Source organism: Peromyscus leucopus, chromosome 5 (genome assembly GCF_004664715.2).
Source record: "Peromyscus leucopus breed LL Stock chromosome 5, UCI_PerLeu_2.1, whole genome shotgun sequence".
Taxonomy (NCBI): Eukaryota; Metazoa; Chordata; class Mammalia; order Rodentia; family Cricetidae; genus Peromyscus; species Peromyscus leucopus.
Window position 1 is genome coordinate 135,561,907 of NC_051067.1, and position 22,946 is coordinate 135,584,852.

The 22,946-nt window shown below is 40.9% G+C and overlaps 1 protein-coding gene across 1 annotated transcript; it reads right to left on the reverse strand.

Annotated features, from left to right (window-relative positions):
• Positions 1–1,197: 1,197 nt before the first annotated feature.
• Ggh (gamma-glutamyl hydrolase) lies at positions 1,198–22,563 on the reverse strand. Its single transcript, XM_028864507.2, has 9 exons — positions 22,385–22,563; positions 18,914–19,028; positions 16,041–16,091; positions 13,794–13,878; positions 12,389–12,527; positions 8,996–9,102; positions 8,809–8,899; positions 3,013–3,150; positions 1,198–1,570 (listed from the first exon to the last, which is right to left on the reverse strand). The coding sequence occupies exons 1-9, from the start codon at positions 22,491–22,493 to the stop codon at positions 1,449–1,451; spliced, it is 957 nt and encodes a 318-aa protein (XP_028720340.1). The 5' UTR covers positions 22,494–22,563; the 3' UTR covers positions 1,198–1,448.
• Positions 22,564–22,946: the final 383 nt, after the last annotated feature.

Consider the following 22,946-nt stretch of genomic DNA (forward strand, 5'->3'; position numbering starts at 1 on the left):
ATGAGCAGAAAAACTATCATTTACATGTTCATGTAGTTGTGGTCACCATCAACAAACCAGGGAGCTCTAGAACAAGCAGAAGAAAAGCTACTAGGGCTTTGCTACCAGAGCCAAGCAGATCTATGAAGCTCTGACGCACCCTGTGGGAATGCTAAGTCATAAATGCCTCTCTTTAAGTGGCAAGACACATGAACTTGGCTGGGAATGGGGCATTTGACAATATTCAGTAAGAAACCACATCTGCCACACTGCCACCAGAGCTGCCTTGGCTGACTGGAACTGCAATCTCTTGCTTTCTGTGCTCTCTTTGTTCTTACTGCCCAGAGAGTACGGTTTCTCATAGTATATTCAGATCACTCTTCTAACTTTTCTGCACATAAAATCATTCATATGTCATTCCATTTCCCATATATCATCTTCAACAACAGTGGAAAACAAACTCTAAGCACCATATTTTAGACACTGATCAAGTGCTTTACTTCTGGGGCTGAAGAGACAGAGTGGCAGTTAAGAGAATGTACTGTTCTTGCAGAGAGAGGGCCCAAGTCAGATTTTAAGCACCCATGTCAGTGGCTACCAACAGCCTGTAACTCGAGCTCCAGAGCAACCAACACGTCAGGGCTAGTTCATTCACAGACACATACCCACACACCACACAGAGACACACAAAAATACACAGAGTAAACATTTTTAAAACTTAAAAAAAAAAAAAACTTTATTTCCTAGCAGCTCACAGGTCCCCAAGGAATACCTACTTTTCAGACTTTTGAGGATATATTTGGGATGGGAAGTGGTCAAGGAGAGTAGTACAAACATAAAAATATATTGGAACACACCAGAAATATATGTATGAATACGTTTCAAATATTTTCCATTGGAGGGGATGCTCATTTTACAAATAGCCACAAGGATTTCTTGGGAGTTTATTGTTACATGTTGTGGCAGATAAAAAGTGAAATATACAGACTCTGATTTCAGTATACTAACCATGGGCTAAAACAAAGCAGAAATAAAAATATCAACGTATCTTTCTACACACACACACACACACACACACACACACACACACACACACACACCTGACACCCAACTCATAGGGACCTGGAGGTGGAACTTGAAAAGACTTTAGCCAAAATAAGATGGGTAAATTTGAGATGGTTTTTTTCTCGGGGAATCGATAATAAATCACACAAAAAGTATATTTTCAAAAAAATTAATTTTTTAATCTTCAGACACCAGAAAGCTTTTGCATGAAAAACACCATGACTATTTATCTTTTTCATTGTCAAGTTTTCAAATCTGATTAAAAATAATCATGTACTAAGTGAAGAATCAGAACCAGGCACAGAAAAGGAATCTGTGTGGCTTTCTCATATTGTCATGAGCAGTGAGTTAGCAGTTCAATCACGGAGTTACTCCAAGTTGCTTTGTTATCATATTGAAGACTTTCAGTTAAACATGTAACATTGCTGAAATAAAGAAATATTTCCAGTAAAAACTGGATTAACCTGATAAATCAAGGATGCTGTCTCCTCAAGTTCACTCGCAAAGTAATGATTGTTTCTCCGAGCTGCAAGAGAAAAATATTGTTCATTTTTTTTTTAAAGATTGGTTGACACTATTTTCAAGAGACTTCTTTATAATAGTTTTTCTTCAGATCAGAATTATTCGCTGGGGAAGCAAGGGCAAGAAGAAAATCGCCTTAGCGTTTCTCCTCCCCAAGACAGCTGTGCCAGCGTAAGCACAGGCGCTGTTACAGCAGCTACTGGCCCCAATTCAGTACAACGTTCATTACAAGGCTGGACGTGCACAAGACTTGATGGAGGCCTGGGGTGAACTCAGAGACAGCACACAGACCCGTGACTGGAGAGCTATAATTTAGCAGACATGCAGAATCCAGTGGTGGTCTGTCTTTATGGTACACCTGCACCAAGATAGGACATGAGTTCAAGGCGTGGAGAAACTAAAGTGAATGCCAGCAGAGGAAACAAGGCCAAATTATTCAACAAAGGAGGCCAGGGAAAAGCTTGTCGATGGGTGAGAACTAAGCTTTGAGAATAATGTCCAAGTAAATACAGGTCCTCTGATAGTTTTATAAAGAATGTTGGCAGATACACACCCAATTACCACCACCACAAGATAAAGCTACGACCAAGTCTACTCTGCCCACTGTGGCTGTTCACTCCCACCCACAGGGGAAAAGGCTCCACTGGACCGACACTATATGTGGAATGGTTTTGTTGTGTTTAACACTCACTTGGATTTTTTTTTCATGAATTCCTCCATTCAACTATACATAATTCCAAACACAAATAAACCAGATAGAGGTTGTTAGGTTCCTAATATGGGCAAGAAGGTAGACAGAAAGCACAGGGGACAAGCTGGGACTGAGATGAGTACTCGGCTCATCCAGTCCTCAACTGGTCACTCCTCACCAAATGATGCTCTGCCCCTTGCATTCTGCCTCTACTGTTCCCACCCATATCACTCAACTAAGTTATAAATACGAACGCCCGAATTCTCTATTTAGCCACAAGTCTAAAAATGCATGCAAATCTGGGTTAGTAACTTTTCTCCAGCATTCCGCTGCCTACAGAAAGACATTTAATAAAGGCCCAGACTGTGACAGGATATAATTCAATTTATATCATTGTCTTGGAAAAATAACATATAATGCCCAAAGATTGTTGCAAGTACATCATTGTTCTTGAAAATCAAAACTGAAAGTACTCAAGGAGAAAGAAGGATTAGAACCCTATATCCTTTAAATCAACTGTTCAATAATTCATTCCATAAGATCATGGATGACTCTATAAAATAATTGCCCTGATTTTTATTGAATACCTAATATCTCAATTTCAAGGCTTTCATATTATTTAATATTTTCCAGTTAACTCTCTGGACCTTATTTATCAGTTATAGAATACAAAATATACAGGAGCCCAGAGAAGGGTATGCACTCTCTCTCAAAAGTCCTAATGGAGTGAAGAGATTATACCATATATACATTACCTTCAGAAACAAAGAATTCTGCTAAGTAAAATGCAGTCTTCACAGCATTTGGTGCATGGGAAATGCCTGTCAAGTCCTTCCACTCATATGGTGCTTTCTCAGGATGCCACTGGACACCATATATTGGATACTTATATCCTGTGTGGAAAACACACATCAGTAAGCACAAAAAAAGTGGTTTACTCTGGCGTTCCTACATTGTTTCATGCCATGCACATGCCACATAAATCATATTACAACTCACCAGAATTAGAAAGTGTCAGCATTGTATATATTCTCTCACACAAAGGACTGCTCGTATTCAGTGTATCTCACTGACTTGCATCCTCTTAGAATGTGAATGTAAGTTGCATTTCCAGGAAATGAGAGTAAAGTAAAACAGTTTGGCCTGGGACTCATTCCAGCTCAACAGCCAAGTGAACAGTTTCTTTTGGCTGTGCATCTAACCAAGGGCCACACCCATGCTAAGTATACATCCTACCACTGACTTGTATCTTCAGGCCTGAGTGCACACTTAGATGGTGACACACATTTCTAGGTCTATATCTTACCCCTCTTCATACATTTCCTAATCCCATAATGACTTAAGAAAATAAAAACAAACCATGCCATCATTCTATGGAATAACTAGTGACTTTAGGAAAACTATTGTTAAAATAAATTTTAATAGTTTAAAAACATTTGTACCCTTGGTGATTATAATTCAATTATTTTTAGAACTCTTAGATACTATATATAGTCTTAGCTAAATAAAATTATTTACATCCTTAGATTTGATTGAAAAATAGTTCAGTGTGGAAAGAAAGTCATATAAAAGAATGGCCATTTGCATGTTGACTGGTTAAACCTGAGAAAATTTCATGTATTACTTCCTCATTTTTCCTACATGCTTTAAAAGTTTCACAGTTTTTTAGGAAGGTATATGTCTCTGAAAATTAACAAGTCTTCTCTTTTATTCACATGTGTCTTTCCTTGTTTTAATAGAAAGTAATCTCTCCCCTCTCCCATCAACGCTTTAGAACGGAGACCATGATGGTTCCCAGCAAGCACTTGGAGAACACAGCCATCCAGAGAAAGAGTACCTTCCTCTCACACCCAACTCACTAGTCTCTCCCACTTGCATAGTGGGTTGAGACAAAGTAAAGCCATCGTCCCAATCATACTGGAGTCCACAAGAAGCAAAGCCTGCCAGCAAGCAGCTCTAGACACAGAGCGCCTCACTCCCTCGGCCTTATTCTTCCTCTCATGCTGCTGCACTGGCTTTCTCCATTCTGGGATGACCCACAGGCAAGGGCAAGGCTGAGGATAGAAATGCCTAAGTGGGGATTTACTGATAACCCGACACACACACACACACACACACACAGACACTGATGTTCAGAAACAAGTAAGGCTTCCCCTTTAGAAAACTGGTACTGAAAGCCCCATGACATTTCTTTGCAACTGTACAAATTATAACCTGCATCGCTAATTTAGAATAAGATCGTCAAGAGGGAAATGAAATTATGCAAGCAGCAGAGCATCAATGGGTCCTAACTCACAGCTGTCATAAAATCATCAGGCTCTGAAATCTTCACATGAACCTGGTGTGATGACATCATCAGAAGAACCAAGGAACCCAAACCTCTAGTTCCCAACCCTATACTATTGTTTAAATGGTCATTCATCCATTGCTTGTTTTCCCCAAAGCCCCAGAGACAGAAAAGTAAGACAAAACTCCAGTTCTCAATGGGCTCTTAGTTAAGAGGGAAAGATGGAGCTTGAACAAATATAAGCAAAAAGCAATGCTCCCAAGGAACACAAAGCAAACATACAGATTACCAAGACATGGAGAGGAGATTGATGAAGAAGGCTTCTCAAAGTTGAGACAGCTAGCTTGAGTCTCTCAAGGTAGTTGAAAGCTCATCAGAAGACATCAGGGACAGGAGGAGCTTTTGATGACAGGGAAAATATGGGAGAACAGAGAGGTGGAAAACACTGCTCTGTCTGTAGAGGGCAGCAATGGGCTGCACAAATCTCAATCTGCAGAGAAAGCAGCAGAAAGATGGATTTGTCTTCCAATAGTGAAGAACCACTGAGGGTTTTTGTTTTGTTTTGTTTTTTTAAGGCAGCACAATCAGACTGGTTTCTCAGTGAGATTCCATGCCTATTGGGAAGATAACTGTATGGGCAGTTAGGAGGGGTCTGGGTAGAGAGGAGAAAGCACAAATAAGATAGACCTGGGAAGCACAAATCAGTTTAAAATTTTTACAAGTAGATAATGAGGCAGAGAAGCCAACGTGGTTTCTACTGCAGGATGTTTGGGGGCTGATGATACTAGCAACTATGTGGGAAGATAATAACCTCACTTCCCCCTCAGCTGGCCAACATATTGCAGAATTGCCTGCATAGATGTTTCTCCCCACCTCTTGATTTGACAATATGCTGTGGTTTAGGAGTATTCACCAGATTTGGATGCTGGAAAGTTAATTCCCAAACCTTGTTAATGGTATATAGAAGTGGGACCTATAGGAATCAGAATCAGAGGAGGATAGACAGGTGAGGCCATAGCAGCATCGGTGACTCTGTAAGAAGGAAAACTGGCCTAGCATCCCTTCCTGCTTTGCCAGGTGACACTCAGTGATGCTCGGCGTAGCCAGGAGGTCCTCACCAGATGCTAGCACTAGTTCCAGGACTCACCAACCTCCAGATTAGTGGAGATTAATAAGCCTCTATTCTTCTTAGATGACACAGTCTCAGAGATTCAGTCACAGCAGCATAAAACAGACTAAATCACAGTGACATGACCAATCTCCAAGTAACACGCTCTGCTCCCACCTCAGTGTGCTTCACTCCTCTCTAGGACTCTGTCCTCTCAGGTTCCTCTCTCCAGCCTCACCAAATCACAGTCTACCTGACACAGAGGCAGAGAAAGCATCTTCTGTCTCTGGGTCCCTTTTCTGTTTCCAGCTCCTCCAAATACCCCATTGGCCTTTGCTCCTAGAGAGGCCCATCTAAGTTTACAGCCATCCAGTCATCACACAATCTGAGAGACAAAACATAAAGTCTGTAATATGACATCCCTTGGGATAACTGTAAAACCCATAAGTTTCTTGATTCAGCATCACAGACACTAAAACATCAAGTGTGATCAACACTTCCAAATCCCCTCTTTGGTGTAACAGCTACTGTAATCAATTGTCCACCTCCTCAATATTTTCGTCAAGTTTCCATCAAGAGTTAGGGAGCTATCTTCCCATCATGTTTTGAAAGATCACAGAAATGAAAACTATATATAACCATACAGGAGGAGACATGGCGGGCACACACCTGTGGTCACAGAGCACTGCAGGCAGACTGTTGCAGGCTGGAGGCCAGCCTGGGATATGAGTTCCTAGCTAGCCTGCATCACAGAGGGAGAGTATCTCAAAAAGCAAACAAAAATAGAGTATATATTTTGTTGTGCTTTTTTTATTAACTCAAAATTGTTTTCCAAGTCCTTTCAAGAATGAGGACCACAGGGATATGCAGTGATTTGAATAACTGCATAGTATTCTATTATTTCTTCCTTGTACTGTGGGGCATTTGGATGGCTTTTAACAGTCTTCCTTTTTGCTAATAGGAACAATTACATCCACATTTCTATGTACATGAAAGGGTTTCATTAAGATAGTTTTGTTGGTATTGTTTTTCTTTTATTTGGGTTTTATTTGTTTTTGACACAGTCTTATTATGTAGCCCTGGCCTGATCTACCAATCTTCCTGCCTCAGCCTCACAAGTGTTAAGATTAGGGGTGTGTGCCACCACATCCAGCTCTGTTAAGGCATTTTTAAATATTGGAAGAGAACTGCTGGGTAACAAGCCTGGAAGAGGTTCAGCTTTACAAGAGAAGTCCAAGTGCTACAGATGCTCCCACTGTGCTCTAACTACCTGAAGTGCCCGGTGCAGCACCCTGGGTGGAACTTGCTATCAGCAGTCTTCACTTTGCAGTCCTGATGTAAGGCAGTTTCTTTCTCATGCTTCCACTGGCATTCCACTACTTAGTAATTACATTGAGGACTTCCCTCACCCAGCTAGGTATAGACAACACACAGAAGTTCATTCTCCAAGGCACCACTTCAGGGATTTTAGCTATTTATAACACGTTATTACTTAATTTCTTTATTACTGAGTTTATTTCTTATAAGGTAAACACAGACCCTTTGGCAGCTATATGCATTATAAATATATTTTTTCTCTCCTCTCTCTTCACATATAACTGTTTAATTCAGTTGAATTTCCCTCTCTTTTCATGTGTGGCTTACGTTTCTTCTTGTCCTGAAAACTTCTTCCCTCACACAAGATCATAGACACTTTCTCCTTTATTTCTCCAAAGCCTTTCAGTAACTCAACTCTCCACTAAGGTCTTTTAGCCACCTGAACATCTTCTTTAACATTAAAACAAGTAGTCTCTGCTCCTCTTCCTCCTTTGTTCCCAGCACCTAATTTGTTGTTGGAATGCCTTACCTCTGGCCACTGGCAGATTTCCACCGCTGTGCCACCACATTTCACAGCCATCTAAGATGGGTCCTGGAGGTTTCCTTTGGATCTCCCTTCTGCGCTAGTTCATTCTCTTTGTGTGTTTTAGGATTGACCTCTTTTGAGACTTCATTTGAACTTCTTTTATTTTTAATAACTGAATTTATTCTTTTCAAATTTCTTTTACACTGTGTTTCCCCCCCCCCCATCCCAAGACAGGGTTTCTCTGCATAGCCCTGGCTGTCTTAGAACTTGATCTGCAGACTAGACTGGTCTTTGCCTCCCAAGTGCTAGGATTAAAGGTGTGTGCCACCGCAGCCAGCCATATATTTTCAAATGTTCCTTATTTCTTTAAAACTTAACGTATTCTACTGAATGTCATAGTTTTTAACAGCTGAAGTTTGTGCAAGGCTGGCTATCTGTGGTTTCTCCAAATTCACATTCATGGTACTCTGCTTTGCTGTGTGTTAGTGATCTGGGGCATGAACCATTCATATTCCATCAGACTTCATCTGGAGAAATTTCCTGAAGCATGAAATGGATGATCCTTGTCCTTTCCAAGACAAGTATTTTGATTTGTTTTTGCCATGTACATGTGTGCTACCAGAAGACACCTATAAAGTAAACATTTCAAGCTGCCCTCTGTCCACATTCCCAGCTAGTATAACATAGGCAACACTAAACTGGCCTGTCACTGTGAGTGCTTAAGGCTCACTCACCTCACCTCACCCTATGCCTTTAGCATGCTCAGGCAAGCAATTCTCTTTGAAGTTCCATGGTCAGGATTCCAAGGGGCTTTTGAGCTTGGCCAAGCATGGCAAGTATAGCCTGTAGTCCTGCTCCATGGTGGCCTCTCTACATACAGTCTTTGTCTCTGATCTGGACCAACAGTAATACTCTCAGAATTTCAGGCTTTAAGACTTTTATTTTCTTGCCACCTGGTTAATGTATTTCTAAAAATGTTTTCCTCCATCAACTCATCTTTCTACTTGTCTGAAAAGCTTGTCAAGGTGCTTAACCTGTGATGACTCTAGAAACAGAGCAACTTTCTCCATCTAGCTCTTCATCCCCACCCTTCCTTGGTCCTCACTGTTCTTCTTCGTCCTCACCACAGTTCCAGAAACTACCCAGGTAAGCCTCAACTGATTTGGAACGTGCACGGAATGGGTCTTCTGTCTTCAAAAATAACCCTACTTCTGTCTTTGAGCTCTAAAGTCACATAACTTCACTCCCAAGAAAGGAGGGCTATAAAATTAAAAAGAGAAAATGACGTCTAGGCGCTCCATAGCTGTACATACCTTCAATGGATGAAATGAAGTCAATCTCACCATCTGTATTTGTTGTTAATATATTGAAAAACTTCTTTAACTTGTAATTTTCTGTAAAGTTCTAAAATATGAGAATAAAACAGAGGGCTCAACTCTGTACCTATCGTAAAAGTGTTCTTCTCACTGGGGAGATACTGCTGGTGTAATCGTGTGATACCTTCACAGAGAGGCTCCACTTGTGAAAATTTGCAGTCAGAGGCTCTAACGCTAGCGACACCAATAGCTCAGCAGGAAAATTCCGGAACATTCTGCTCTGTAACGCATCTAAAATAATTGAAGCACAGAGAAATGACTTAAACACATAAAAAATAATGCCCACTAAGTCACTTACCTGCAGCCACACAGCAGCCATTATTAAGACATAATTAAGAGGAGGAAATGGTAAGCAAAGCCCAACATTTCCCCAGAAGTGCCTGAGTCAGGCCAAGGCACGTCTAACATGGAGAGAGAGATGATATGCTCCAGATGTAATTACCACTTTTTAAAGTTTTTAATACGAATAACTACAAACGGGCTAGTCATGGAAGGGCAGAGAATCTTAATGCTGGCTCCTCAGAAACCTCTGAAAAATAAGAATGATTTCCAAATATGTATGTTTGTGTTCCCAGAAAAAGACCTAGCATTTCCAATGTATCTTCAAAGGTATACAGCACTTAAAAAGAGAGGGCATGGAAGGCAGATTAACCAAAATGAAAGGCCACAAGGGAACCTACTTCTTTGTAAACCAATTAAAACTTTTAAGTCATGGGGTTAGAGAGATGGTTCACAGTAAAGAGCACTTGCTGCTCTTGCAGAGGACTCAAGCTCAAGTCCCAGTATCCATGTACAGCAGCTCACAATCACTTATAACTCCAGCTCCAGGAGAACCTACTCCTTCTTCTGGTACACACACACACACACACACACACACACACACACACACACAGGAATAAAAATAAATTTTTTAAAATATATACATTTAAAAAAAAAGAAAAAGAAGAGATATTCTGCATGACTAGGACATGCTGCTCCTACAAATCCCAGTGGCAGGTGTGGGGCACAGCCTTATGAACTGCTGGCCAGGGAGGCCAAAGAGACTCCTAAAATCACATAAGCTCTTGTCATTCCTCTTGGTTGCCCACCAGAACCAGATGATAAGACCCCATTGCTGAGGATATCACACCTCTTGGATACAAGATATGAAGAAATCAAGCTGGAACTGGGGTGGAAGCTTCTTCCCTACTGGATAGCTTGCATGGTACCAGGAAGTGTCATGCAAGTTGCTGAGGGAGAAAAGGCAGCCATGGTCTTATCGAGCTGCGAACCCTATAAACTATAATGCCAGCCTGAAAAGCAAGATAAGCTCCTTGGTACAATAAGTGGCATGATTGTTCCAGGAATAAAGCAACTGCTCTCAGATTAGATTTGAGGCGCTCTTCAGAGGAAAGAATATATGCCTGGGCCTATAAAACCCATGCAGAGAAATGACTTATACATGAAAAAAATAAAATCCACTAAGTCACTTACCTATGGTCAAACAACAGTCATTAATAAGACATAATCAAGTTGAGTAAATGGCAAGCAAAACACAGTGTTTCCAGAGAAGTGCCTATGGTTGGCTATTGGGAAAGTCAGGGGGCCTAACAGGGAACTCACTACTGCTGTTTAGCTAAATTGACACGGTGACAAAGTGCATTCCAGATAGTTATGTGTTTATCTGTAGACATGCTAGTCCCACCTTTAGTTAATGAAGCTTCTCCGTGCAATGAATGTAGACTCATGGCTCATCTAAATGATAAGAGTAAGTGATGCTTGAATGCTCAGCCCTAAACGGGACATTCATACCACTTTCTCTAAAGCTCAAGGAACATGGTAGAAGGAGGAGGAAGAAGATGTAAAAATTCGAAGACAGAAGGGATGAGAGATATCTTTTGAAACCCATGATCAGAGAGAGACCTGGTTAAAATCAGTGAGTCACAAGACAAAAATCAGAAAGACAGAAATGAGGGAACAGCATGTGTAGGGATCAGGGCAGTTAATGGGGAAGTGGAAGAAGAGGGAGATGAGAGAGTGTGGGTAAGAGAAACATACATTGTATTCATGTGTGAAACTGACCAAGAATGAATTTAATCAACCGAAGTAAGAGTAAGGAGACCAACTGAGGAGAAAAGAGCATCAACTAAGCCAACGAAAAGATCTACTCTAGAAACAGACAAAGGAAGCATTGTTTCTCTGTGGATCACCTCAGAATGGGGCTGGTCATGTGACTAGAGGACTTTGAAGTAGCCCATCCTTGGGGAATGGAAGAGGCACAGGAGACTGTAGTCAGGAACACAGACCAGAAAACCAACAGAGGAATGAAAACAAACCTGCAGTGCTCAAGGTCTGGGCTGAGCCAGGCCTCACACTCTTGCTAAAGGCCTCCTTTGAGAACCCAAGCACTTTGAATAACTCTGCTTTCTTGTGAAAACTGGGCTTTTGTTATATTGCAACCCCAAAAGTCCAACCTAAAACATATACTTCCCATAACATTCTTGCAGTGATTGAAATAATGAAAATAAGACTTTTGAATGTATGTGACATTCTATGAATTCTATGAATGATCATTATTCTTCCCTCCCCAAATCCTTAATGAGAATATCTATAGTTGTAGCACTTAATCGTAATGATCCAGAATTTGTATGGAATTTGTTCTAGATTTCTAACTAAGAGTTTCTTAAACTACTGAAATTTCCTGAGTGATAGGAGCATATTATGTTAATGAGATGATTCATTGTTAACCCTTACATTACTTCAGAATGGGACTGATCATGTGACTAGAGCACTTTCAAGCAGCTCAAACTCTGGAAATGGAAAAGGCTTGTGAAACTGAATTCAGCCAGATGAACAATGATTCACTTATGCTTTGAAAGGAAATGCCAATAAAAATTCTGGAACTCTAGAAACTCAAGCTCATGGAAGTTCCAATATGTTAAGCAAATACAAGTACTTTCTTGAGCTCTGTGAAACTGCAGCAGCTAGCAAGAGAGTGTGTGTGGCCTGGTGATTTGTCTTTCAGTAGAACACAAACACAATGGTTTTGTTAGGCACCAAGCCCTTTGTGAAGTCTTATTAATTCCAAGTGTTTAGTGCCAGAATAAAAGTGTAAGACAATACATTCAAGACAAAAACAACACATGTAGACAAAGAGAAAATGCTATCTTGATAGCAATAATATCTGATATTTATAAGATCTGTATTTAAAGTACTACATATACAAACTGGAAATCATCATCTTGATTAATTCTCAGAAAGAATTTACAGAGGTAGAAACTTTTTCAGTGAAAAGATATGAGGCTAAGAGAAACTGATGGTTTCTGAATTCTTAATCACATGATCCTGGGACCACTAGAAACAACAATGCATTATCAAAATACAAACTTTCTTGTCATCCTCACAAATGAGTACCAAAGAGTGAACTCATAGTTTTGGTCTTCAAATATTCAAAGACAATAAACATTTCTGACTTGATATTTGGTGTTTACTAATGCTGTTGAGAAATATTTTGAGAAAATTTGGTATTTATTCTTACCTGTAGTAAAGTTCAAAGGCAATGGCACTGAGTAAGTGTCTGTAGGTGTTAATAAGTTCTGTCCACTAACCAGGAAGACGAGCTGCTCAAATCCAAGGCATGTTCCCCACACAGGAAAATAATCTCCATCGTCATAACTCTTTTGGGAGAATGAAAGAGAAAGAGAAAACTATGTTGATTCAAACTTTATATATGCATATATATATATATTTGTGTGTATATATATACATGTGTGTATAACAAGCAATACACACATATTGCTTGTTAGAACTGCAACACAGATTTTTGCAGAATTCTCTGAGATTCATAAGTAGACCACTACTTAATCTGTCTTCAAAAATACTCTGAGGCAGGATGGAAAAGGAGAGTGAGTTGAGGGCACATTATGTCTTCACCCAAAGAGTATAAAAGGTCATGAGTTATTTAATCTAGCTAGTAAAAGTTATTAAGCAAGTATCTCAAAAAAGTTGTTACTGAGGAAAATGTTTAAGAGAGGCTGGCGAGATCTGAATGCCAGAGATGATAAATGAAAGGTTGCTGATGCTATTTCAAGGGAGAAAAGGGGATCTAAGAAGCTGTAGCAGGCTTGAGGTGAGGCGTGGCATGGTAGCCAGGGGCTCTGCATGGTAAACACACAGGGCCCACAGCATGTGAGCTCAAGTTCTCTGATGAAGCCACATCTGTCTGGAAGAGTCGAGACGGACTGACTGACTAGAACTTGTGCCTGTGAGGAGACAGCATGCCTCAGATTGACAGCCTGAATTATCTTGAGCTATCTTTCGTCTCTTGATAACCATTTATTAGCAGCCTCTGTGTCTCACTTGACATGTTTATTATTGCTAGACACAATCTTTAAAATATATTGCTGAACTTAGCAAATATATGGCCTCCCCAACCCTAAAGCTAAAAATTTTGGAAGCTAGTACCTGAAACTTACATAAGAGACCTGTCAACTCTACTGCAGTGTGTCACCATCAACTTGGCAAACTATTTTTTAAACTCCCTTTGTTCTGTAGCTCTTGTCTTTCCCTTGTACTTAGCTCAGACTAGAACCTCTCTAGCAAGAGCAGAGAGCTGTGAAGAAGGGTGAAGGTGAACGGAATAACTGAGAAGAGGGGAGTTATTAGCAGAGGCCCGATACCCAGTACATAACAGAGGTGGTCAGAGGGAGGGACTGGCTCTGCTAGCTACAAAGTATGGTTCACACATGAGTTCCCAAATTACAGGACGCCAAACTAACAGGTGGAAACAGACACTTGATTCCTAGAGAGCAGGTGTCTGACTATTAAGGGGAATAAGGCTAAAATAACTGTGAAGGAAGCAATACTATACACTTTATGAAAGATAACTATCCTTATGGAAACAGACAACCCATTTGGAGTGATAAGTAATAGCAGATATTTACCTCTATGGCCTTGCTGTAAAACATTTTGGCAACGTGGGAGTAATCTGAATGCATTATGTCAGCACTTCCTCCAGGAAATAGGACTCTGAAACAAAATCAATTAAGATGTATTTTCCTCCATTCACCGAGCAAATAAACATGCTTCATTTAAAGAAAAATGTCCTTATTATGTATGTATGCATATATAATATACTACACATATAATATACTACATATATATTATTCATAATCTTAGCCATTCAGAAACTATTGTGGTTAACAACTTTGCACATATTCTCATTGAAGAAAGCATAACCTGAACAAAAAAACAAAGCAAAAAAAAAAAAAAAAAAAAAGAGGGGAGGGGGAACCAAAGAGTTTGATAAAGAGGAAACAAAACTGCAGGTGTGGCTGGCTTTGAATCAAGGCGATCAGCAAGGCCAAGCCAATTATAAATATACACCTATTCTAACTTCCAATTGATAATGAAACTACAAAGCACATAATAATCATAACACGTACTTGGAGTAGAATTAAATATCTACAAGAATTTGCTTTTACATAGTCCTGATATTTCTTAAGAAATAAACACATATTAGGAGATCCTGAAATTCCACACAATTATCATTCTAGAAGCTGTCTTGGAAGACTCATAAATGTTAGATTCTCTTTCTTTCTATCCAAATTGATGAAGTATAGAAAAAAAATTTACCATGTTTTTATACCAGGTCTTTAATGTTAATGTTTGCATTCTTTAACACATCTTGAAATAACCAATATACTAAAAAAAAAAAAAAAAAACCAATAATCTTCAATATATCCTTGAATAATCAAGGCTATACAAAAGTGGCCTGACTTTTCTGGCCAACAAAAGTTGGGCTAAACATATTAAAATTCTAAAAATATTTAAATATGAGTTTGAAATATTATGCTTGAGACTATTTTATTTTTTAATTTGTGTGTGTGTGTGTGTGTGTGTGTGAGAGAGAGAGAGAGAGAGAGAGAGAGAGAGAGAGAGAGAGATGTGTGAGAACAGGCACACATGCTCTCTTTCCACATGTGGAGATGGAACTCAGTTCACCAGGTGTGTGATGAGCAAATCTTAAGCCATCTTACCAGCCAGAGGCTATTTTTTCATTTAAGAAATACATCGTTCTTCCTCTGTGAATCAGGTTCAGTATCAGCCTGTGACAAGGCTGGTCTCCACTGTTAGGAGATTCACAGTATAATGGAAAAAGTTTAAACACCAGTCTGCTAATTCAGCTGCCACAAAGCCACAGCAGAAAAGAGACCACTCCCCATGAACTCAGTATTCTAAAAGCCACCTCCAACCAAGTCTGATCTATGGAACCTTGCAGTTCTTTTACCCAGTAAAACTGGACCAATACCCCCAGATGACAGTCTCCCTTAGGACAGGCTCCGCACTTTGTCCGATAGGTGTTTGCCCACAAAACAGTGTGGGGTCCACTCCATGGTACCTCAGGGAAAGTGTTTTTTGAACTTACATTATTGTACTTTCTTTTCCCTGTTTCCATTCAGAAACAGTAAATTACAACCCTTAATTTTCACCAGTTCAGTGCCCAGCGTTCAGCGCCTGTGCTGTGGAGAAAGTGTCAGTCTTTGGGAGGAGGTCAGTGAACTTCCTTAAGCTGAGAGCAATAAAGGGTAATTTTCATTTGATTTCAAATCCTGTTCTGTGGGCTAACTATTCACGTATTTTATGGTGAAGGAGAGAAGAAATTTTTTTTCTAAGTACTATTCAAATTACCTCTAAAAGATAATCAGCAACCTCAGATCAGACATAGGAGTTTGAAATTTCAAAATATTTAAGCATTTAAACAAAGATTACGGTAAAACAAATGGGCCTGTTATGTAACAATTACATATTTCCTACTTGCTCCCTACTCAGCACCAGGACAAGGTCTAGAGCCTTGCACAGACCAGGCAAGTGCTCTACCACTGAGCTGCACTCTCAGCTCTCTCTCTCTTGGTTTTCTTTCTCAGACTGGTGAACTTTCTGCTCTCTTCCCGCAGCCTCCCTAGGAACTGGAATTACAGAACAGGCCTGCCATGTGCTGCCTCTCACTCTTTACTGGAGCTTTACATCTCCCTTCAAAACATTTCAAAAAGAGCACTTGGGAAATGAACAGAAAGCTTTAAGATAGCTCTGTAGAAACATACAGTACTTACATGGACATTTTGCAAAGCTGTGATGTGTGCTCACTGAAACACTGTATTAAGACCTGATACAATATCATGACAACTTACCCATTAAGAGATTTGAAAAGTTCTGCATATTCTATATGTGTAAGATCAAGCCTGAAAACAATAAAAACAGTTTTACAAATAAAAATCAATTTCTGAAGCCGGAGGGAAAAGAAGCCATCACCTTAATTTTTAATAAATGAAAAATAAGTTGTTTGAGGTACTGCGGATTGAACCCAAGGACTTGAACATACAGGGCAAACACTACAGCACTTTTGCCTAACTATCAAACAACATTGCATCTCTATATTAGAGGTATTCTTGTCAAGCTATGAAAATCTCAAAATTATACCCTGGTTAGCTAATCAGAAAGGAAAATTTGTTTTTCTGGGATTTAATGAAATATTTTAAAGTAGATGCTAATATATCAAACAATGAACAACACTAACAGCATCTGTTAGCCAAGAAACCTAAAAATATTCAGCCATTTTATATAAAGACAAAAATTTTAAAAGCTTTATGAGGATAAAGAAATGGCTCAACAGTTCAAAGTTCTTGCTGCTCTTCCAGAGAATGTCACGGGCTACTGTGTAACCCATGAACTCACAGCAGCTGCAATGATCTGCACAGAGCCTGCAAAAGATTGGACTAATGAACATTCATTTTACACGAAGAATTTCCATGCCATAGATTATAGTTATTACAGAATCACATGATTCCAATTTAAAGCAGTAAGTCTCAACATGAACTTTGATACCAAAGCTGGAATTTAGCCTACATGCTGCCAAGCAGGTTTTCAGAATATCTTGTCAAATGCTAATATTCCACAAGTCATCTGGTTTCAATACTCCCCGGGTTTTCAAACTGGCATCATTCCCACCTATTTCTTTCTCTGCACCCTTTGTATTTGATAAGTCATCATTTTGACCGATTTTTAAGGACACATACCTATTGATCAACTCACAACCTCACAACTGCTGCTCAGTGGCTCTCCCCTTTTATTTCACACCCAGCATTCTCCAGCAGCCTCTGAACTGGGCTGCCCACTCTGACAGCTCTGCAATGTCTCTCCCACATTTGCACTAGCCTCTTCCGGAGCTTGCATTTTAAAACTTCCATAATCAAAACTTTGAGACACTGTGCTGGAGACTCTCAGGGGTCTCTTCCTCAGCTCTAAAACCTGAGTATATGATTTCACATGAGATTAGATTCAGTACTAACAAATTGAACACTAACCTTAAGGGTATAGACAGTTAATCAACTGTGAAAGGTGAAGCAAGACAATCCTTATGAATCTCAATATAAAGACTATTGTTTTTATAAAACCTTAAATCAGAGTTTCTTAACCTGTGGGTCATGGTCCTTTGGCAAACCTCTAGCTCTGAAAATATTTACATTAGGATTTATAACAGTAGCAAAATTACAGTTATGAAGTAGCAACAAAAAAAATTATGGTTAGGGGTCACCACAACACGAGGAACTATATTAAAGGATTGTAGAATTAGGAAGGTTGAGAATCACTGCTCTAAATCATAAATAAAATGCAAATATTTTGACTACTAATAATATATAGATTATAACTCTTTATTGTAATTATTTGCAAAATAGGTTGTAATGGCTGTGTTTTGTGCATAAAATTTCCTAACAGAGGAGAATTCCATGAGACTCTCATGTACTAATTTTAGCTGACAATGTAAGTGCTTACAAGATTTTAGTTTATTAACTCTTCAAGTGACAATGTGTGATGAACTCAATCCCTTCAAACTGAAAGTATGAGATCAATCATATTATTTTTACTGAGTCATATTATCATAAAAAAACATAGCACCTTTATAAAGGTACTTTTATTATTATTATTTAAGTCGTGTGTGTGTGTGTGTGTGTGTGTGTGTGTGTGTGTGTGTGTGTGAATGTCCACTACATGTGTGTTGGATCCCATAGAGCTAAAGTTACAAGTGGTTGTGAGCTGCCCTACATGGGTGCAAGGAGGCAAACTTTGATCCTCTGGAAGAACATCAAGTGCGCTTAACCACTGAGGCTTGTCTCCAACCCCAAACTTAACACCTTTAAAACTAGAATACCTATCATTTACACTACAGCAACACTAAGACAACCATCTTCTAAAAAATGTCCTTCATTCCTTCAGTGTTCCCTCACACTAGTACTAGGCAGAAAGCTGGCTAAACTGGAGATTCTATTACAATTTTTATGGTGTCTGTGAGGAGTGTCTTTTCTGGGGTGAAGAAAGCTATTATGTATTTCTATACGCTAACAGACATATAGCATACTTTCAGTGACATTACAGACACATAGAGCTTCATAAACAACTTAGTGGGAGACTATAGGCAATAAGTTTATGGCTGAAATCAGATGCTATGTTGATATTTTATTTGTATGTTAATAAATGAAGTTTGCTTGGAGATCAGAGGTCATAGCCAGCCATACACAGAAGTCAGGCAGTGGTAGCATACGCCCTTAATCTGATCAGTGGCAGGCAGAGTCTCTGTGTGTTCAAGGACACAGCCAAGCGTGGTGACAAATGCCTTTAATCCTAGTACCAACCATAGAGACCTGGAGGTCTGTATAGACAGGCAGTGATGAGGAAGTGAGGTGGCTGGGTTAAGAGCCAATGAGAAGGCAGAAGAGCAGGGCAATAAAGGCGCAGGTTAGACAGGAAGAAGATGGTTCAGCTCTCTTGGGAAGCTACAGCAGCATGGTGAGCTAAGGTTGGCTGGTGGCTATCACTAGTTCTCTGATCTCTAAGGATTTCACCTCTGTATTCAGCTCTGTGTTTCTTATTTAATAAGACTGTTTAAAAATTCATCTACAAAATACAACATCCTTACATTTAATGATGCAATCATAGGAAAGAAAGCATTACTTATAGAAATAAAAGACCAATCTTTACATCTACAGTGACCATCACAGAAGCATACCTTATGGGTACAACTCTTGCACCTGCAGACTCTATATACTTCACATAGGATGAAGCAATGTAGTATTTTCCCAGCTTTATCATTTCCTTCGTACGGCATTTTTGCATTAATATTCCTAAATTTAAAAAAAGTATTAATTTTAAGCAATTTCATACTCAAAACTGAATCGTGGCAGAGTATAAATGTCACTATTTTGGTTTCTCAGCTCAGAGACCAGCAAGTCTACCCATAGTCATTGGGAAAGCAGTAGAGAAGGATGATCAGAGTTTCTTATCACACCAGGAATGTTGAAGAAGCTCCCAGAGTAAATTTATAATAGCCCCAACTTTCTTCACACAACCTTAGACTATCCATAGACAACTTACTAAATCTACTATCCATAGACAACTTACTAAATCTATAATGTGCCACCCCTTCCCCCACGAAGACACAGTTCTATACTTGTCAGCAAAGCCAGAGTAGAAATACCTTTCATCACCATCTCTCTACTACTGTCATAATCTAAGTAACCAGCATTCGCCAAACCCTTGAACTTCAGTTTTCCACAGGAATAAAGCTGACTACATCACCATTCCCTCATCCATTCAATATTGTTTAATCACACTGCATGCCAGGCACTGAACTAGGTGCTTAGGACACAGGAATTAAAAAAAGAAAGATACAATAAAAAAAAAAATGAAAGGTCTCCACCTGCTTTAATGATAGTGGGTGGGAGAGGAAACAGGTAAGACAAACAATACAGAAATTTATTTTTAGATCCAATTATGAGGGCTGGTGCTTGTGTTAAGAAGGAAGTCAAAGAAACGGGTGTCCCATTTACAATGTCTCTTAAACAGGGTGGCAGGTCCTCCCTGAAAAGGTAGAACAGGATTTGAGAGAGGTGGAGCAAGTCCTTCCTGGGAAGGTGTAATGTAACACTTAGTCCAAGGCATCAGTGAGGTATTGCCATGAACCATACACCCGTCTGGAAGAAGAACAATTCAGGGCAAAAGAACAGTAGCATGCCAAGGTTATGAGCCAGCCGGTCACTCTGCAAGAAGTCCATCAGACTGGAAACGTGAGAGAAAGCAAGAAGGCAACAGTTAATGGGACGGAGAAACGCAGGCCAGTAGGGACTATCATCTTCATTACATGCCTCAGAGGTTCCTAGACTTCATGTGCTGTCCTTCTCATCTCTCTGATTTCCTCTTACCAATGAAACCCAAGTCTAGCACACTACTGACATCCAGCATACATCAAAGCATGACAGCATACGCTTAACATGGACAATGTCTTGGGTTAATCCTTGACCTCCAAAAGGTAAACAACAACAACATATCATATCTGCTCATTGACTATCTGTGAGTCAGTATGTCACTTTATCTGATTTGCCTCAGTGGGACACAACATCCACCATTTATATTCATCACATCTGTATTCTCAGCTTCTTACAATAGTTGACATGAATCACTACTGAATATAAAATGTCAAAATGTATCTAGTAAGAATGTTTCTCTCCTCCCCACTACATGAGATGGTCTTCACAGTAGAAAATGAAATTTGGCTAAGAAAAGAAGAGTACAGGAGTACTCTGGGAAGGAAAGAGTGAAGTAAAGCAGGAGGAGAAGAGCCACAAGGGCAGCATGCAGAACCGTGGGAACTCAAGTGCCTCCACAGTAAATTCATTCTACCATCACACCCCAGCCCATTCATCTTTCCTGTTCTTAGGCAAAGAGCTCAGACTGTGTGCCCTTCCTTTCAACATGTGCCCCAAACATCATATGCACTTTGGGGTATCCCACAACTTCTGTGGCTTTCTTGTCTTTGAATCCTTTGTGCCTCCTCAAGTCATAGCTTACACAGACTATGTGCTCAGTCAACTACATTATCTTAATTGATTGGGTAGAGGGGGCTTCAGGATGGCTTAGCAGTAGGTACAGGCACTTGCTGCAAAGTCAGAGGACCTGAGTTCAGTCCCCAGGACCCGCATGAAGAAAGGAGAGAACTGACTCCTCAAGTTGTCCTTTGACCTCCACAGGTGCATGTGACAAGCATGCACATGTATCTAATAACTATAAATATAAAGAAAAATAACTACACACACAAAATAATGATAACTATAAAAGAAAAATGCAATTGATCAGGTTAATCAAAAAGTTATTTTTTGCCATATTCTACTGAGAGTTGCCTCAATTCTACAAAACAAAAATGAATCTTCTGTCACCTTTTCTTTTTTTTCTTTCCCCTAAACCCACAAATGAAATTCACTACATATGTTATATGATTCAATTTGAAGAATCTATGGAAGAAGGGTTCCAAATATTGATAAGCAACCCATTTGAAAACTGGGTCACCCTGATATATAAAACAACTTTCTAGTTTGTTTAGTGCTCAACTATAACACAATGGTATAATCCTACATGTGTCTACCCATAAACTTCTTTTGTCAAACTTTAACTACAGGCTGATTTCTCCTTGGTAGCTTTTCAAATGTCAGACATAAATGCAAACCAACTTTGCCCTGTTTGAAACACAAATATGCTGGAAACTATGACATGCTTTATTTGAAACAGAACTGACGTTCAGATCCTCAGAGCCACTCTTGTCACTTAGAAATGACAAAGTCCAAGACACATTTTAATTTCTTACCTATTCCACTTTTATATCTAATGGTATTGTATCTTCATATATGTCCTCAATCAAAGAAATCTGAGTAAATTTAATCATGTGCAGAATTTCTGGGTCAGGCCAGGCAGGGAAAATGGTGGGGACACAGGGCAAGAAAAGTATCCCTCAAGGTGGAGTCTTGTTGAATCCTGCCACCAGCTAACACTCAAAAGTAAATTCACATTTTTTTTAAGGCCTTTCTTTCTTCTGTGCAGTAAACCTTTAATTTTCTAGGCGTTTCACTGGAAACTTCCTTTGCAGAAAGACACACTGTAACCCCTTGCTCAAGCCTAGTCGTTCCTGGTTTTATCCTATTCAAGGATCCTTATTATCATCATAGAAGAGGAGAACAGGAATGGAGACTGATGTCCTGTGGAGACCACCAAGTCATTAGAAGTGGAGTCTTCTGTGAGAAGCCACACCACGCTCTCCCGCGTGCTTCACTCTTAAACTGAGGGCCTCTCTTCCCACTTTTGATAAATCCCAGCTCGGCTTCACACCTCGCTCTCCCTGACATTCTCTTCCGCTTGGAAGCCTCAAAGCCTGGGTGTGCCTGAGCTGTGGTTCCTATAGGACAGTCTCAGGCTGCTTCGGGTGGGTGCCGGGTGGTGGCGTGGAGCTGCGCTTTCCTCCGGACCCCGCGGACGCTGACACTTGTAGAAGGAATCAGTACAAAGTCCCTTTGATGAGAAGCGTGCCGCGGGCGCCGGCCCCCCCGCCCCCCGGCACACCTCCGAAGCCGTGAGAGCTTCGCGGGCTGCCCCTCCTCGACACCGGTGCCCACCCCGCTGAGTACATCCTAGCCGTGGCCCCGGGCCCCCTTACCGATGATGGGCTTCTTGGGGCCGCGCTTCTGGGGTCTGGATAACCCGGGGCTCGCGGGCCCGCACAGCAGCAGACCCAGCACGCACAGCAGGCGACCCAGGCTCGCCATCGCCCCCGGGCCCGCGCCTCCGGCCGCCTTTCAAAGGCTCGGCGGCGCGGCGCGCACGCGCACGCGCGAGCGCGCGGGCGGGGGGCCGAACGGGGGCGCGGCCCCGCGGCCTGGGCGGTGCTTGGGCCTCGGGGGCGCGCACGGCCGCGCCGCTCAGGCCTATGGGAAATGCAGGCCGGGCGCGCGCGTGCGGCGGCCGCGGGGCGGGGGCGGGCGGCTCAGGGAGCGTGCTCGGCGCCGCCCCATCGCCCTGCGCGCGACCCGCGACCCGCGGCCCCGCGAGGGGCACGCGCCCGGCAGCCTCAGCTGAGACTGTGGAGACACGGCGGGTGGACCCCCGCTGGCCTCCGCGTGCGGTAAGGTCTCCCCGTGAACTATTATGTCTCCGGGCAGAGGTCACCCACACTGAACCGAGGCGACCAGTCCAGGACCTGATGGCGAGATCGGGTCCCG